Source organism: Schistocerca cancellata, chromosome 11, assembly GCF_023864275.1.
Source record: "Schistocerca cancellata isolate TAMUIC-IGC-003103 chromosome 11, iqSchCanc2.1, whole genome shotgun sequence".
Taxonomy (NCBI): domain Eukaryota; kingdom Metazoa; phylum Arthropoda; class Insecta; order Orthoptera; family Acrididae; genus Schistocerca; species Schistocerca cancellata.
The window spans coordinates 116,405,034-116,423,039 of record NC_064636.1 but is presented as its reverse complement, the minus strand read 5'-3'; the positions used below and the strand labels follow the sequence as shown (position 1 = coordinate 116,423,039).

Genomic DNA, 18,006 nt, shown 5'->3' with positions numbered 1-18,006 from the left:
GTATGAGTTGTAGGAGGAGCTTCTTTTGACCACTTGTAGCACTGCTTTTTTTCCAAAAAAATATTTGTCAGCTGAAAGGTCTAATACACGCCTCTTCATCTTATTCTGGAGTTGGGATCGTGTAGTGGATCCCTGTAACCTCTGGAGCGCATGTGTATCAGCGGGCCACTCGCAGCACAGATGGTCTAAAAATCTAAAAAATTTAGGAAGAAAATGACAGCAACTTTCTGAATTGTCGCTTTTAGCAGATCAACTATGAACGGGAGTTTTTAAACTTTACGCAAAGTTTTGTGTACGTGCATTCTGGATCGCATCACTACTGATAGTGATCTTCTAATTCAGGACCTGTGTCCCAGACTCATGCTGAGTATCCTGTGGACGCTCCCAAGACAACAGCCGTGTTCAGAGGGCTGCGTGGACACGCTCCTGGCTTGACGACCACTCAGGATCCCGACACGCCCACCAAACCATCCGATCACAGCCTCACAGGAAATGTCTGGCACGAGCGTGTGGAGAGTGGAGGTCTGGTGTCACCGCCAGACACCACACTTGCTAGGTGGTAGCTTTTAAATCGGCCGCGGTCCGCTAGTATACGACGGATCCGCGTGTCGCCACTGTCAGTAATTGCAGACCGAGCGCCACCACACGGCAGGTCAAGAGAGACGTACTAGCACTCGCCCCAGTTGTACAGCCGACGTTGCTAGTCATGGTTTACTGAGAATTACGCTCTCATTTGCCGAGACGATAGTTAGCATAGCATTCAGCTACATTTGTTACGACCTAGCAAGGCGCCATTACCAGTATAGATATTGAGATTCTATTAATGTATCATCAAGAGCGATGTTCTACAAATGTGGATTAAAGTTAAGTATTCCAGAAGCTACGTACTTTTCTTTATAGCATTCATTACGTATCCTGTTTCAGACCTCGCGCCAGCCTGCGTGAGTTTAAGCGCGTGCCTTTCGGCTTCCTCTCATTGTGTCTAGGCTGTCTGGTCTAGACACAACAGGAGCTCTCAACGCCCCTGCGATCCGGCGGCTCTACGGGACCTGTTGAGTGACGTCAGCTGAACACGACACAACTGGAGAGACTCGTGGACTCTCTTTGTCGGCCAACTCAGGCCCTTGTCAGGGCTAGAGGCGGTGTGGTGTAATGCTGTGTTAGTATGGTCTCTGCTTATCTGACATCGACTGAAAGGTGTCCTCAACGTTCATGTTTGCTATTTGTGACCTTCCAAGTAAACATAACCAACTTGACCCTCTGTTTTAAGGATAAAAGCGTACACTTCCAAGATCTCAACCCTAACAACTGAACCCCGACCCCTCTTAAAAAATGGCCATACTTCTGATAATATTCATTTTAGACTCCTTGAATGCACTGCTTTTAAACTTCTTGCACGTGCGTGTTGCCTGTCACTGGCTCTGCCCCAATGCAACTGCCTAATGCACGTGTGCAGAGTACCATACGGTGGAGTGACATCTGGAGCCGTTATACTTGCTTGATATTCAAAGAGTAGGAGGAGATGTGTGGAACTGGTCACGTCTGCCCCATGTGTTTCGAAACTTTGTTCTACAAGCGGAACACACGTTATTTAACATGAAAAACAGGTAAGCAATATGAGCAGATAGTATGTCAATGCCATGCACATATATGGACAACGCATTTTAACAATCTCCTAGTACTGACACTCTGTAGCAGCTATACCAGGTGATCAAAAAGACAGCATAAATTTGAAAACTTAATAAACCACTGAATAATGTATGTAGAGAGGTAAAAATTGACACACATGCTTTGAATGACATGGAGTTTTACGAGAACCAAAAAAAAAAAAAAAGTATTGCTAGACGCGTGATAGATCTCTTGCCCGCGCCGTTTGGTGATGATCGTGTTCACAGCCGCCACTTTCATCATGCTTGGCCTCCCAGGTCCCCAGACCTCAGTCCGTGCGATTATTGGTTTTGGGGTTACCTGAAGTCGCAAGTGTATCGTGATCGACCGACATCTCTAGGGATGCTGATAGACAACATCCGACGCCAATGCCTCACCATAACTCCGCACATGCTTTACAGTGCTGTTCACAACATTATTCCTCAGCTACAGCTATTGTTGAGGAATGATGGTGGACATATTGAGCATTTCCTGTAAATAATATCATCTTTACTTTGTCTTACTTTGTTGTGCTAATTATTGTTATTCTGATTAGATGAAGCGCCATCTGTCGGACATTCTTTGAACGGTTGTATTTTTTTTTTATTCTAATAAAACCCCATGTCATGCGAAGCATCTGTGTCAATTTGTACCTCTCTATCTACATTACTCCGTGATTTATTCGGTTTTCAAATTTATACTGACTTTTTGATCACCCAGTATATGAAACACACACACACACACATTCATATACACATCTCTGTTACGGACAAAGTGGTATTTGACAATATTACATCTTCAAAGCAAGATTCTTAATCAGTGACTTCATGATTTTACATCTCTTTCCCATTGTACCAATGAAGTTGTTTGACGAAAGAGAATGTGGTGAAAGGGTAGCATGATTGTCATCCTTTCATTAACAAGTATGTAACGTCACCCAACTATTCCTCTCTCCATTTACCAGGTCTTCTCTATGATTGCTCCAACTAAATCTCAAGGTACAAATAATAGCAGAAAGAAACACTCGTACCGTTTCGTTTGCCTCGTGCAAAAGTTAGTCGAAAAGCCACATGTAACGATGCCAACCAGTCACAACTGTCTCTAGCTTTGACGTTTAAACATTGAAATTTGACCGTCACTATATACTGCTGCTGGAGATGACACACTATCGCTTGCTGGTTTACCGAGTTAATAAACAGGAACCTGTTACTCACTGTACCGTACAGTAGTTCACGCTCCGACATTGGGCTGCCGTAGCGGACCGGAGCGTGAGACAATCAAGTGGTACATGGGCGTTAAAAAGCTATGTGTTCAGAAGGTCATAACTGCGTACTGTCGTAATCATGGCCCAAATGTCCACACGATATCGACAGATAGGGCTGATATCTTGCAAGTGTCAGTAAATAACTGTTTCTTTAGTCCAGCGTGGTTATTATTTTATCGTAATGTTTTTATTTCTATGTACTTTAATTAGGACCCAGTTTTCAGCTGTGGCGCAACTCCGTCATCGTGTGTTGAGTAACTTAGACGAGATTTTTTTATAGAATTGCTTAATGAGCCAGTCGCGCTTTATTTAACAATAACGTACTTCCAAATAAAATACTCACCAAATTTGTACCAGTTCCTCCCCTTAAAATTAGGTCGATAGTAGTCCTCACATCTCACTCTGCCGACCATGGCCCTCGTGATGCTCGAAACAGCACGCAGTGACTGGGACACGACGTGATGCCTTATACCATCCGTCTGCAGCTTTATCATGTTCCATTCCATTTTCTTCAACCTTTCAAAATAAAACCGAGTTAGCTGATGTAACAGATCATGTTCTGAAACTTGACTGTATTTTGTAGAACACAAAAGTTAATACTAAACTCAACTTGCCCTTTCTCCAGCTTTTATGTTTCTCATTGATAGAGGTCGCCAGCCCATTAGAGAAGAATCAAGGTGTCACACGGGTACTCTGGCGTAAATTATGACCGGTATACGAGTCTGGTGACATATTCTGGTGAACTGATCGTCTCTCACGAAATATGAGAATTCACATACAAGCATGCATCCAAAACTATGACAGGACAAGACCACTTTTAAAAACATGGATTGGGCGTTCCCCCACATCATGTCGCTCCATCTGTTCCTAGGCACCGTAGTCACGGGCAGTACAAACCCACGTTTTCGCCGGCTGCTGCGGCCGAGCGGTTGTAGGGGCTTCAGTCTGGAACCGCGCTACCGCCACGGTCGCAGGTTCGAATACTGCCTCGGGCACAGATGTGTGTGGTGTCCTTAGGTTAGTTAGTTAGGTTTAAGTAGTTGTACGGTCTAGGGGACTGATGACCTCAGATGTTAAGTCCCATAGTGCTCTGAGCCATTTGAATTTGAACCCACGTTTCCAAGATGTAGCCATGTCTCCCTTGTGCCATTTGGATGAGCCTGAATCTTGAGTTTTCGTGACAGGGAAGGCCATACTGTGCAACAGTAGTCAGTTGGTCGAATCTGGAACACGTTATTTAGGACTGAATGCTTATTGGACTCTGTCTTAAGAATTACCATCTTGGCATCTTTGATTGTGAGATTATGTAAGACGTCGTGGTCTCCTGACCTTCATTGCTTACATATTCCGCCCTCACAATCATATTTCGCACATCAAGACGCCTCATTCGAAGCCCAATTGGATAACATAAAGTCAATGTTGTATGAATTCATGTAAACGACATGCAAATCTACATCTACATCTACATCTACATTTATACTCCGCAAGACACCCAACGGTGTGTGGCGGAGGGCACTTTACGTGCCACTGTCATTACCTCCCTTTCCTGTTCCAGTCGCGTATGGTTCGCGGGAAGAACGACTGTCTGAAAGCCTCCGTGCGCGCTCGAATCTCTCTAATTTTACATTCGTGATCTCCTCGGTAGGTATAAGTAGGGGGAAGCAATATATTCGATACCTCATCCAGAAACGCACCCTCTCGAAACCTGACGAGCAAGCTACACCGCGATGCAGAGCGCCTCTCTTGCGGAGTCTGCCACTTGAGTTTGTTAAACATCTCTGTAACGCTATCACGGTTACCAAATAACACTGTGACGAAACGCGCCGCTCTTCTTTGGATCTTCTCTATTTCCTCCGTCAACCCGATCTGGTACGGACCCCACACTGATGAGCAATACTCAAGTATAGGTCGAACGAGTGTTTTGTAAGCCACCTCCTTTGTTGGTGGACTACATTTTCTAAGGACTCTCCCAATGAATCTCAACCTGGTACCCGCCTTACCAACAATTAATTTTATATGATCATTCCACTTCAAATCGTTCCGCACGCATACTCCCAGATATTTTACAGACGTAACTGCTACCAGTGTTTGTTCCGCTATCATATAATCATACAATAAAGGATCCTTCTTTCTAAGTATTCGCAATACATTACATTTGTCTATGTTAAGGGTCAGTTGCCACTAATAAGTAATAAATCGCAAGTGCTCACTGTGGTTGAAATACTCGAGGCTGGCGTACACACACACACATTCCAGACACAACGGTGACAGGAGCTCTTAGTTCGGGAGAGGCAGACCACTCACTGGGACGCCAGTCCCTTCAGAAGACGAGCCAGCCTATCTACGTAGGACGGTAACCGCCCATAGAGCAGACAGCGTTTGTCCGAGTGAAAGGCAGAACGACCCCGTGTTCGACTTAAAATCAAATTCCGCTACATTGTGTGGGAGCACCCAGCCTATGCATTCTTTACAAACATAGCATGCAGTTTAAGAGGTTTTCACAGGGAGGCAGCGAACGCCAAGCGCCGATGCTACAGATTTCGGGGTTGGTCGCCTTAAACGAAACGTCATCCGCCCGTTTAAGAAGAGCAGTGCTGTGACTTCTGAAATTTTCCCGGCGTATTTCTTCTTCTAATAATTTCCGGGTATGCAGCCGGATCCCGTCGACATTCTGCCACGATATTTCGGCCCAGAGACGTCCGGCCATCATCAGGTCAGTACACAACTACTGAAGAGCCCAGGTGCAGTCGCGGTATTTATGCCGAATCTCGCGCATGTGAAATGTACTGGCATCCTACAGCGCATGCGTCAGGTGTTGACATGCGCAGCATAGCCGAGTTGTACGTGCTGCCCTCGGTGGTGGAAATAAAGGTTCATCTATTCATTGAGTATCGAATGACACTGTCGATTCCGCTGTGATTGTATAATTTTAATAACAGGATTCCAATTTTTATCCAGCTGAAAGCCGTTGTCACGATTTATAAGATTATTGGCAAGACGTATTTCCACTGATTCCTTGATTACGGAATCCCAAAAACCGGAAACCGGGGATAAAATTTTTGTTACATTGTATTCCATTGAATGTCCCAAAGAAATACAGTGCTCTGCTACTGCCGATTTTGACGGTTGCCGCAGACGGGTGTATCTTTCATGTTCTATACATCGTTCATGGACAGTTCTTGTCGTCAGGCCAATATATGCAGCGCCACATTCACAGGGAACAGGATTTACAACTGAAGAAGGCAGGCGTCTACAAAATTCCCTGTGAATGTGGCGCTGCATATATTGGCCTGACGACAAGAACTGTCCATGAACGATGTATAGAACATGAAAGATACACCCGTCTGCGGCAACCGTCAAAATCGGCAGTAGCAGAGCACTGTATTTCTTTGGGACATTCAATGGAATACAATGTAACAAAAATTTTATCCCCGGTTTCCGGTTTTTGGGATTCCGTAATCAAGGAATCAGTGGAAATACGTCTTGCCAATAATCTTATAAATCGTGACAACGGCTTTCAGCTGGATAAAAATTGGAATCCTGTTATTAAAATTATACAATCACAGCGGAATCGACAGTGTCATTCGATACTCAATGAATAGATGAACCTTTATTTCCACCACCGAGGGCAGCACGTACAACTCGGCTATGCTGCGCATGTCAACACCTGACGCATGCGCTGTAGGATGCCAGTACATTTCACATGCGCGAGATTCGGCATAAATACCGCGACTGCACCTGGGCTCTTCAGTAGTTGTGTACTGACCTGATGATGGCCGGACGTCTCTGGGCCGAAATATCGTGGCAGAATGTCGACGGGATCCGGCTGCATACCCGGAAATTATTAGAAGAAGAGCAGTGCTGATTGTCAGACGATATTTCTGACGCCTTGAGCTGAAGGAGTAATGGAAGAGACCGAAAGATATACCCCTTCACGTCTGGCGTGGTGAGGGGCCGTTCCGTTGTCGCTCTTAGAGCGAGAACACGTAACGAGAGCGTGCGCGCTTGTACGTGTACTCAAAGAGCGAGGAACAAGTCTCGCCTCAGTACTTCACTGGGAGAGCACCTCTGTCGAGTGCTACTCTATATTGAGTCCTTGCGATTAAGCGTTGTTCACTCTGTTGGTCGCCACATTTATTGTGCGGTGTGAACGGACAGAGCTATAGTTAAATGCCTGCGAGAGAATTTTTGCATGGCATCGCAGTGGACTGGTTATCAGGCCGGTGTACCACGCTAATAGACTAGGGGCGAATAGGAGTCCTTGACTTCATCAAGGTGTAGAGAGAGTCTGATTGGCGAAGGTCAATCCAGATAGAACGAGAGTTATCTTATTAGTCAGCAGTGAGCGGCGCAGACAGCAGTCATCGCAGCTTACGATATTGTGCGCTACAGCTCTTGCGAACCCCATATTTCCTCCACAACAGTACACTTCACTGCATTTCTCACGTAACAGCCTCGACCGTACCTAGCAACATTCTAATGGATATTTACTCAAGTTGAGTAGGTGTGGCTCTCAGCCATTCTGCCAAGTCAATACAATCTTAAACTTAGTATAGAAATCTCATTAGCGAATCCTATCCTTAAGAGGTAACTCCACATTCCGAAAAGAACCCGGAAATAACTTCAACTTGTTTTGTTCATAACTAAAGGTCCCATTGTGATTTCTCAGAATTTTAGCTAAATATATAATTATTTTCGTTTGTTTCATGTTCTTCTTACACTAAATACCAGTACTGCAGTACCCAAGTATCCCACTAGTCACGTAAGAAATTTTGTGAATTTTTGTGTCATTTCCTTACAGCGGACGACTCCAGAACATATTTATTGCTGAAAGTTGTCCAGGCATTTCTCTTTAGAACGTTAGGAGCGTCTGTCGGACTTCTGTAGTAGTGTGGGGGTGGAAATTGCATCTTGCAGGAACTACAGAGTAAAGGGTACATCTCAGATTAATCCGTTGTGCAGAATGACAGAATAGCACCCACACGCTCACAATTAGCACGGACAAAACTGGACAGAACAGGCAGTCACTGATTGGGAGGTGTTGTAGCAATGCCATTAATAGTCAATATGGGCCCTTTGTAGGGCTTATAATATTTATGTATAATCATTATGTATTATTTATGATTGAGTATAATTTTTATGTGTTATTTATGGTTATTCAAAGCAGAGATCCAGCAGAATAATACGAAAAAACTTATTACAGGTTAAGTGAACATTTTAGAGACTTTGACACGTTAAGCTATAATAATCGGAAGCGGCAGCAGTCGAACAAGGAGGGCGATGACCAGTGGAGTCTGCGCAGCAGCAACCAGCGCTTTGACAGATCAACTATGGGGAGTGCTTCCAAGGAGGGCGATGACCAGCGCTGTTTGCGCATGAGCAGTCAATGCTCCAGGAACTGCCAGCATACTGAACTGACAATGGCCGACCACGCCAGCATAGAGGCAAAACAACGATAGGCCGCTCGTGTGCCGACATCGGTCACATGTCTGCCCAACATGGGAAGCATAGATTAACGACAGAAGGGTCAGTTGCCACCCTAGAAACTTCGCGACATTGGCGAAGACACCGAAGAAGTAACTCTGACAAACAGGCGTGATGGGGTCCTTCGAGGGGAGAAACAAGAGGCATATAAACGTTGCCTGGACGGATGGACTGGTGGTTAGTCGGCGGACATCAGACTTCGCTGCAACGTCTGAACCACTACGTTGCTCGATAGAACGAGATGTCAGCACCACGCCAATGGTTCAATGCAGAAGATGCCAACCTAAATTTTACTAGAGAGAGGTTCGTGCGGTACTTACGCAGGTGTCTGGTGAGGATGAAGGGACTGCGGCCTCACCAAATGTGAACCTAGAGGTTGAAGAACTCAGCCAGAAGACGCCCAAACTAGGGGGTTTCTGGTTCCTGTATTGCATACACCTACGTATTTCTATGAAATGACTGATTCCAAATGAGACTCAGTGGTATGGTAGTTGTAGGACAACTATTATCTGCTTCTATTTGAACTACACAACTTTACATTTACAAACAGTTAAAGGAAGTTGCCAATCTGTACGGCAGTTTCACTCGCGAGTGGCTGCGCCTATGTATAAAGTCAGCCAACCGCAGATAACTCTGTATTGTACAATCCTCTGCAGAATAAATAAAAAAATTGCATTGTTATTATAAAATTGAGAGTCGTATGTACACTACTGGCCATTAAAATTGCTACACCAAGACGAATTGCATTGGACAGTATATTATACTAAAACTGACATGTGATTACATTTTCACGCAATTTGGATACATAGATCCTGAGAATTCAGTACCCAGAACAAGTCGTGTGAAGTTAGCACCCTTTTTTTCAGAAATATATATTTTTTTCAGAGTTCTTGATAGATATGAAATAGTTCTAGAGTTCTTTGTACAAAATTTCAATAGTTCTGCAGAATTTAGCGAAGAAAACAACAATACTCGAAAAAATTTTCGTACCCAAATCATTCTTTGTCAATTTCCGCAAAATGTAAATAAGTATGACAGTACTGAGCACAGTTCTGAATAGAGCTCCAAGAGTTCTATCGAAAATCCCAGAAACATTTTTTTGTGCAGCTAATAGTTTACGAGATAATTGCAATTTAAGGAGAAAATTCTTTCACTTACTGTGAAGTTGGCACCCTTTTTTTCAGAAATTTATATTTTTTTCAGAGTTCTTGACAGATATGCCATAGTTCTAGAGTTCTTTGTACAAAATTTCAATAGTTCTGTAGAATTTAGCGAAGAAAACAACAATATTCGAAAACATTTTCGTATCGAAAACATTCATTGTCAATTTTCGCAAAAATTAAACTCGTACAACAGTTCTGAGGACGGTTCTGAACAGAATCCCAAAAGCTCTATCGAAAATGCCAATAACATTTTTCTATGGCTATAACAGTTTATGAGATAAATTGATTTAATGTGGGACACACTTTCTCTACAGAAAATATAAATATATTCGTACAACAGTTCTGATGACAGTTCTGGACACCACGTGAAGAGTTCTATCGAAAATCCTGGTAGTATTTTTTTGTGCAGGTAATAGTTTAAGAGGAAATTGCAACATAATTAAGAACTCTATAAGAGCTCCCACTGTGAAGCTGGCACCCTTTTTTACAGAAATATGTATTTTTTTCAGAGTTCTTGATAGATAATCTATAGTTCTAGAGTTCTTTGTACAAAATTTCAATAGTTCTGCAGAATTTAGCGAAGAAAACAACAGTACTCCTAAAAATTGTGGTATCGAAACGATTTTTGGTCGATTTTTGCAAAAAGTAAATTCGTACAACAGTTCTGAGGACAGTTCTCAACAGAGCCCCAATAGTTCTATCGAAAATACAAATAACATTTTTTTGTGCAGCTAATAGTTTGCGAGATAATTGCAATTTAAGGAGAAAGTCTTTTCACTTACTGTGAAGTTGGCACCCTTTTTTTCAGAAATGTACATTTTTTTCAGAGTTCTTGATAGAAATGCCATAGTTCTAGAGTTCTTTGTACAAAATTTGAATAGTTCTGCAGAGTTTAGCGAAGAAAACAACAATACTCGAAAAAATTTTCGTATAGCAAACATTATTTGTTAATTTTCGCGATAAGTAAATTCGTACAACAGTTCTGAGGACAGTTCTGAACAGAACCCCAATAGGTCTACCGAATATCCCAATAACAGTTTTTTGTGCAGCTAATAGGTTACGAGATAATTGCAATTTAAGGAGGAAACCTCTTCACTTACTGTGAATTTGGCACCCTTTTTTTCAGAAATGTACATTTTTTTCAGAGTTCTTGATAGAAATGCCATAGTTCTAGAGTTCTTTGTACAAAATTTGAATAGTCCTGCAGAATTTTGCGAAGAAAACAACAAAATTCGAATAAATTTTCGTATCGAAAACATTCTTTGTCAATTTTCGAAAAAAATAAATTCGTACAACAGTTCTGAACAGAACACCAAGAGCTCTATCGAAAATCCTAATAACATCTCTTTGTGGCGGTGATAGTTTATACGGTAACTGTTTTGATGGAAGACCTACTGTATCCACAGAAAAAAATTAAATCTTGCAACAGTTTTGATGAACAGTTCTGGATAACACCCCAAGACATCTATCGATAATCATAACAACATTTTTTGTGGTTATAATAGTTTGTAAGATAATTGATTAATTGTGGGGCTCACTTACTCTAAAAAAAATTATGTCTATTCGTATGCTCTGATGACAGCTCTGGATAGCAATGTAAGAGTTCTATCGAAAATACTGGTAACATATTCTGTGCAAGTGTATTGATTACATAGTGTATTGTTTAGTGTATCCTGAAGAAGAGTTGTTGACGGACCTGTACATCACAGCCTGTAGTTTTTACTGGTACTTTGAAATTTAATAATGCAAGACTGTCAATAGATTCAGGAATGAAACTTTTATCAAAGAATTGGTATATTGTGAGCTCCAGGTGAAAAAAATTGTAAATCTCTGGAATACACTGTGCAGTGAATATTGATGTTTTCTTACATACTGAATTACACGTAAATGTTATTTTAGGTTCAATGTACTTAACGCTATTCCAAATAAAAGATAAAAAACAAATTTTATTCTTTGAATTATTACATTGTTGAAACAGCAAACCAGTAATATTTACGTTTCATGTTTTGATTATTTAAAAAAAATGTATTTTAAGAGTAAATTTTTTCTCCTAATGATTTAAGAACATAATATGAGATACTGCAGCTTAAAATACTTAATCCATTGTTGAATAATGTGATTCAGTGTGTATGCAAGCACTATATTATTATTCATCCATAGCTTTGTTTATGTAGCTTTAATAGTGGATGAGATACCGGTAACAGTATCTCGGTATGCAAACACGTTGATTACAGAAAACTGAAACTAAAGATTTGTATCTTTTGTATCTTTGTATCTGCTTATCACTAGGCCGCTAATTTAGTCTAGTACTGAGTGATAAAGGAGCTCAGAGTGTTTGAATGACATTGTTTCTCAAGTATTGTACATTAATATAGCGGTGTATTGGTGTCCATCAAGTAAGTTGCATAGTAACCACACCAACCGCACTCCACCAGAGCTCATTGTACCTCTGGTGCGCTTCTCGACAGGTGTGACACCACCTGGTTAGTGGCGTGTGTGAATGTATCTGCCCTCTCAGCCATCTGTTTTGCACTGACGAGCCTTCTCTCTTTGAATCATCTAAGCGTGCACATCCCACGCTTCCACCTACAGTTACTACAATCAGTCTTAAGAAGGTGTACCGGCATTTGTACAGTGCTGAACATTTAGACTTTTTGTATTTAGTAGAATATATATCCGGATTTTCGGTTATCCGGATTACTTCCGGTCCCACATAGTCCGGATAAAAGAGCTTCTTGTGTACCGCACTGCACAAAGTAACATTGTTTATGTCTCACATAATTCCAAAATAAAGGTGAGAATTTACGATCCGTCCTCATAGCTGTACTTCTAGCAGTACCTCATCTCCTGCTTTCCCAATTTTGCAGAAGCTGTCCTACGAAAATTGCAGAAGTAGCACTCCTGGTAGAAAGGATATTGTGACGATGTTCCTTCGTCACAGCCTGGGGTTAGAGACCCGGCCCAGTACACAGTTTTTATCTGCCAGTAAGTTTTACATTGGCGCACACCCACTGCAGAGTGAACACACAATCTATTTCATAATCTATTGGCACCATAAAAATGTTATTAGGATTTTTAAAAGAACTCTTTCGGTGCTATCCAGAAAGGGTTGTGCCAATTTATTATAATGTAGACCAAGTGGATCTCTCGTAAATGATATTATCTCATTAATTGTTATCCCCACAAAAAATGTTATTACAGTTTTCGGTAGAACTCTTAGGTTCCTATTAAGAAATGCCATCAGACCTTTTTTACGAATTTATTACTTTTACATGACAAAAGTGAGTCTCACATTAATTATCTCATATAATGTCATCGTCACGAAAAATGTTGTTATAGTTTTTGGTAGAACTCTGTAGGTGCTATTTAGAACTGTCATCAGAACTATTCTACGAATTTTGTTTTCATAGAGAAAGTATGAGATTAAAACAATTATCGTATAAACTATTATCGCCACAAAATTGTTTTTATCAGTTTCAATACAACTCTTCTGGTGCTATCGAGAAATGCCAATAGAACTGTTATACAAATTTATTTTTTCCAAACTGACAAATAATTTTTTACTATACCAAAATTTTGCCCAGTTATTGTTTTCTACCCGAAATTCTGCAGAACTTTTCGTGTTTTGAGCAGGGAAATCTAGAACTATCGCATACATATAAAGAACTATTAAAAAATGTATATTTCTCGTAAAAGGGGTGCCAACTTCACGGGAAATGCTCATAAGCATTCCTTATTAAATGCAGTTACTACGTAAACAATACACTTGCACAGAATATGTTACCAGTATTTTCGATAGAACTCTCACATTGCTATCCAGAGCTGTCATCAAAACATACGAATAGACATAATTTTTTTTAGAGTAAGTGAGCCCCACAATTAATCAATTATCTTACAAACTATTATAACCACAAAAAATGTTATTATGATTATCGATAGATGTCTTGGGGTGTTATCCAGAACTGTTCATCAAAACTGTTGCAAGATTTAATTTTTTTCTGTGGATACAGTAGGTCTTCCATCAAAACAGTTACCGTATAAACTATCACCGCCACAAAGAGATGTTATTAGGATTTTCGATAGAGCTCTTGGTGTTCTGTACAGAACTGTTGTACGAATTTATTTTTTTCGAAAATTGACAAAGAATGTTTTCGATACGAAAATTTATTCGAATTTTGTTGTTTTCTTCGCAAAATTCTGCAGGACTATTCAAATTTTGTACAAAGAACTCTAGAACTATGGCATTTCTATCAAGAACTCTGAAAAAAATGTACATTTCTGAAAAAAAGGGTGCCAACTTCACAGTAAGTGAAAAGACTTTCTCCTTAAATTGCAATTATCTCGCAAACTATTAGCTGCACAAAAAAATGTTATTTGTATTTTCGATAGAACTATTGGGGCTCTGTTGAGAACTGTCCTCAGAACTGTTGTACGAATTTACTTTTTGCAAAAATCGACCAAAAATCGTTTCGATACCACAATTTTTAGGAGTACTGTTGTTTTCTTCGCTAAATTCTGCAGAACTATTGAAATTTTGTACAAAGAACTCTAGAACTATGGATTATCTATCAAGAACTCTGAAAAAAATATATATTTCTGTAAAAAAGGGTGCCAGCTTCACAGTGGGAGCTCTTATAGAGTTCTTAATTATGTTGCAATTTCCTCTTAAACTATTACCTGCACAAAAAAATACTACCAGGATTTTCGATAGAACTCTTCACGTGGTGTCCAGAACTGTCATCAGAACTGTTGTACGAATATATTTATATTTTCTGTAGAGAAAGTGTGTCCCACATTAAATCAATTTATCTCATAAACTGTTATAGCCATAGAAAAATGTTATTGGCATTTTCGATAGAGCTCTTGGGGTTCTGTTCAGAACCGTCCTCAGAACTGTTGTACGAGTTTAATTTTTGCGAAAATTGACAATGAATGTTTTCGATACGAAAATGTTTTCGAATATTGTTGTTTTCTTCGCTAAATTCTACAGAACTATTGAAATTTTGTACAAAGAACTCTAGAACTATGGCATATCTGTCAAGAACTCTGAAAAAAATACAAATTTCTGAAAAAAAGGGTGCCAACTTCACAGTAAGTGAAAAGATTTTCTCCTTAAATTGCAATTATCTCGTAAACTATTAGCTGCACAAAAAAATGTTACTGGGATTTTCGATAGAACTCTTGGAGCTCTATTCAGCACTGTGCTCAGAACTGTCGTACTTATTTACATTTTGCGGAAATTGACAAAAAATGATTTCGAAGCGAAAATTTTTTCGAGTATTGTTGTTTTCTTCGCTAAATTCTGCAGAACTATTGAAATTTTGTACAAAGAACTCTAGAACTATTTCATATCTATCAAGAACTCTGAAAAAAATATACATTTCTGAAAAAAAGGGTGCCAACTTCACAGTAAGTGAAAAGATTTTCTCCTTAAATTGCAATTATCTCGTAAACTATTAGCTGCACAAAAAAATGTTACTGGGATTTTCGATAGAACTCTTGGAGCTTTATTCAGAACTGTGCTCAGAACTGTCGTACTTATTTACATTTTGCGGAAATTGACAAAGAATGTTTTCGATACGAAAATTTTTTCGAGTATTGTTGTTTTCTTCGCTAAATTCTGCAGAACTATTGAAATTTTGTACAAAGAACTCTAGAACTATTTCATATCTATCAAGAACTCTGAAAAAAATATACATTTCTGAAAAAAAGGGTGCTAACTTCACACGACTCCCAGAACAACCACCTCTGGCCGTAATAACGGCCTTGATACGCCTGGGCATTGAGTCAAACAGAGCTTGGTTGGCGTGTACAGGTACAGATGCCCATGCAGCTTCAACACGATACCACAGTTCATCAAGAGTAGTGACTGGCGTATTGTGACGAGACAGTTGCTCGGCCACCATTGATCATACGTTTTCAATTGGTGAGAAATCTGGAGAATGTGCTCGCCACGGCAGCAGTCGAACATTTTGTGTATCCAGAATGGACTGCGCAGGACCTGCAACATGCGGTCATGCATTATTATGCTGAAATGTAGGGTTTCGCAAGGATCGAATGACGGGTAGAGCCGTGGGTCGTAACACATCTGAAATGTAACGTCCACTGTTCAAAGTGCCGTCAATGCGAACAAGAGGTGACCGAGACGTGTAACCAGTGCCACCCGATACCATCACACCGGGTGATACGCCAGTATGCCAATGACGAACACACGCTTCCAATGTGCGATCACTGCGATGTCGCCAATCGCAGATGCGACCATCCTGATGCTCTAAAAAGAACCTGGATTCATCGGAAAAAATGACATTTTGCCATTCGTGCACCAAGGTTCGTCGTCGAGTACAGAATCGCAAGCGCTCCTGTCTGTGATGCAGCATCAAGGGTAACCGCAGCCATGGTCTCCGATGCTGCTGCAAACGTCGTCGAACTGTTCGTGCAGATGGTTGTTGTCTTGATAACGTCCTCATCTGTTGACTCGGGGATCGAGACGTGACTGCACGATCCGTTACAGCCGTGCGGGTAAGATACCTGGCATCTCGACTGTTAGTGATGCGAGGCCGTTGGGATCCAGCACAGCGTTCCGTATTACTTCCTGAACCCACCGATTCCATATTCTGCTAACAGTCATTGGATCTCGACCAACGCGAGCAGCAATGTCGCGATACGATAAACCGATTTCGCGTTAGGCTACAATCCGACCTTTATCAGAGTCGGAAACGTGATGGTACGCATTTCTTCTCCCCAACACACACACACACGCATTTCTCCTCCTTATATGAGGCATCGCATAAACGTTTCACCAGGCAACGCAGGTGGACTGCTGATTGTGTGTGAGAAATCGGTTGGAAACTTTCCTCATGTCAGCACGTTGTAGGCGCCAGCCTTGTATGAATGCTCTGAAAAGCTAATCATATGCATATCACGGCATCTACTTCCAGTCGGTTAAATTTCGCGTCTGTAGCACTTCATCTTCGTGGTGTAGCAATTTTTATGCCCAGTAGTGTAGCAGGTAATGTGGAGCTTTACTATTATCTGGTAATGCAGGGTACTGACTCTATAATTGCTTCTTTCGAAAGAGTAATTAATTTAGCCACTGACGGCGTTTACTGCTCACTTTTGAACTTATTTACAACTAACAACGACATCAAGCTACAGCTGGTGTCATCTCAAGTGACACTGTACTTTTATTGATTTTTGATCGGTTGGGAAATAGGGATATGGATTCAATCAGTCTCGATTGCAAAATGTTTTATTGGTGGTTACCGCTATCAATGTTTGACTGTCAGCGTCAGACCATTCACGGACTCCTGTAGCGATATGCAGAGACAGCGACCGAGAGAGACATACGCCACAAGGCACATTCATTTACTGCTCGGTGGAAAGTGTCAACAGAAGAGGTGGCGGCAGAAGGCATTAGCGTGCTGCCTCCTTGGGTCTCACTAATGTCTGCTTATTGGCAGATATGGTTCAAATGGCTCTGAGCACTATGCGACTTAACTTCTGAGGTCATCAGTCGCCTAGAACTGAGAACTAATTAAACCTAAATAACCTAAGGATATCACACACATCCGTGCCCGAGGCAGGATTCGAACCGGGGACCGTAGCTGTCGCTCGGCTCCAGACTGTAGCGCCTAGAACCGCACGGCCACATCGGCCGGCTATTGGCAGATAGTCTCGGAAAACAGGAAAAGTAGGTGAAAGCACTGGGAAAAAATTTAAGGACACGAGGGGAGGAGTAGGTGTACAGTTAGTAGATATGACATCGAGTCGTGTACACACCTCGGTACAGAGCAGGAGTCGGTACAGTCGGCGGCGATCCGGCAGTGGAGCTTGTTGCGGAGTTTCCAGCATTGGTCCGACGTGAGGTTGCGGAGCTGCGCCAGGGCACCGGCGCACCCCTCCCCCTCCTCCCCCCCACCTGCTGGCGGCGACATTGCGGAGTCCCAGATGCGGTCTGCCAGGCGGACCACAGCTGACCACTCGCTGGGCGGCTGGTGCCGGTTCCCGCACCTCGCGGCCACCCGGAACCGACCTGCAAAACTCTCTCCAGTCACCTCTAGGTCGGCACTCTGACTACTCACACGAGCTTCTGTTGAGTTGTCCGACCCCATGAGGCACGATACCTGGGAGTAGTCGTCGATGAGAGGTGGAATTATACATCACACATTGACACCGTTACACAAAGATCATCAGGAACGCTCAACAATCGAATAACGATTGGACACAAACGATTCCACCTGCCAGCAGAACTAATTAAATTATACCACAATAGCATCTTGACATCAGTCATAGGCTATGGGTCAGGAGTCTGAGCCCACACGCTCACGAGGGTCATGCCTGCCATGGCTGTAAGAAGAGTGCAGCGAAATTTACATCTACATCTACATGATTATTCTGCAACTCACATTTATGTGCTTGGCAGAGAGTTCATCGAACCACAATCACGCT

At 41.7% G+C, this 18,006-nt stretch overlaps 1 protein-coding gene across 1 annotated transcript in view; it reads right to left on the bottom strand.

The window, feature by feature from the left end:
- Positions 1-17,669, bottom strand: part of LOC126108296 (uncharacterized) — a 49,201-nt gene extending 31,532 nt beyond the window's left edge. Inside the window, exons 1-2 of the mRNA XM_049913518.1 lie at positions 17,338-17,669; positions 3,255-3,427 (exon numbers count right to left, since the gene is read on the bottom strand). Of these exons, the coding sequence (XP_049769475.1) occupies positions 3,255-3,427; positions 17,338-17,669 (505 nt within the window). The remainder of the gene's footprint in view (positions 1-3,254; positions 3,428-17,337) is intronic.
- Positions 17,670-18,006: the final 337 nt, after the last annotated feature.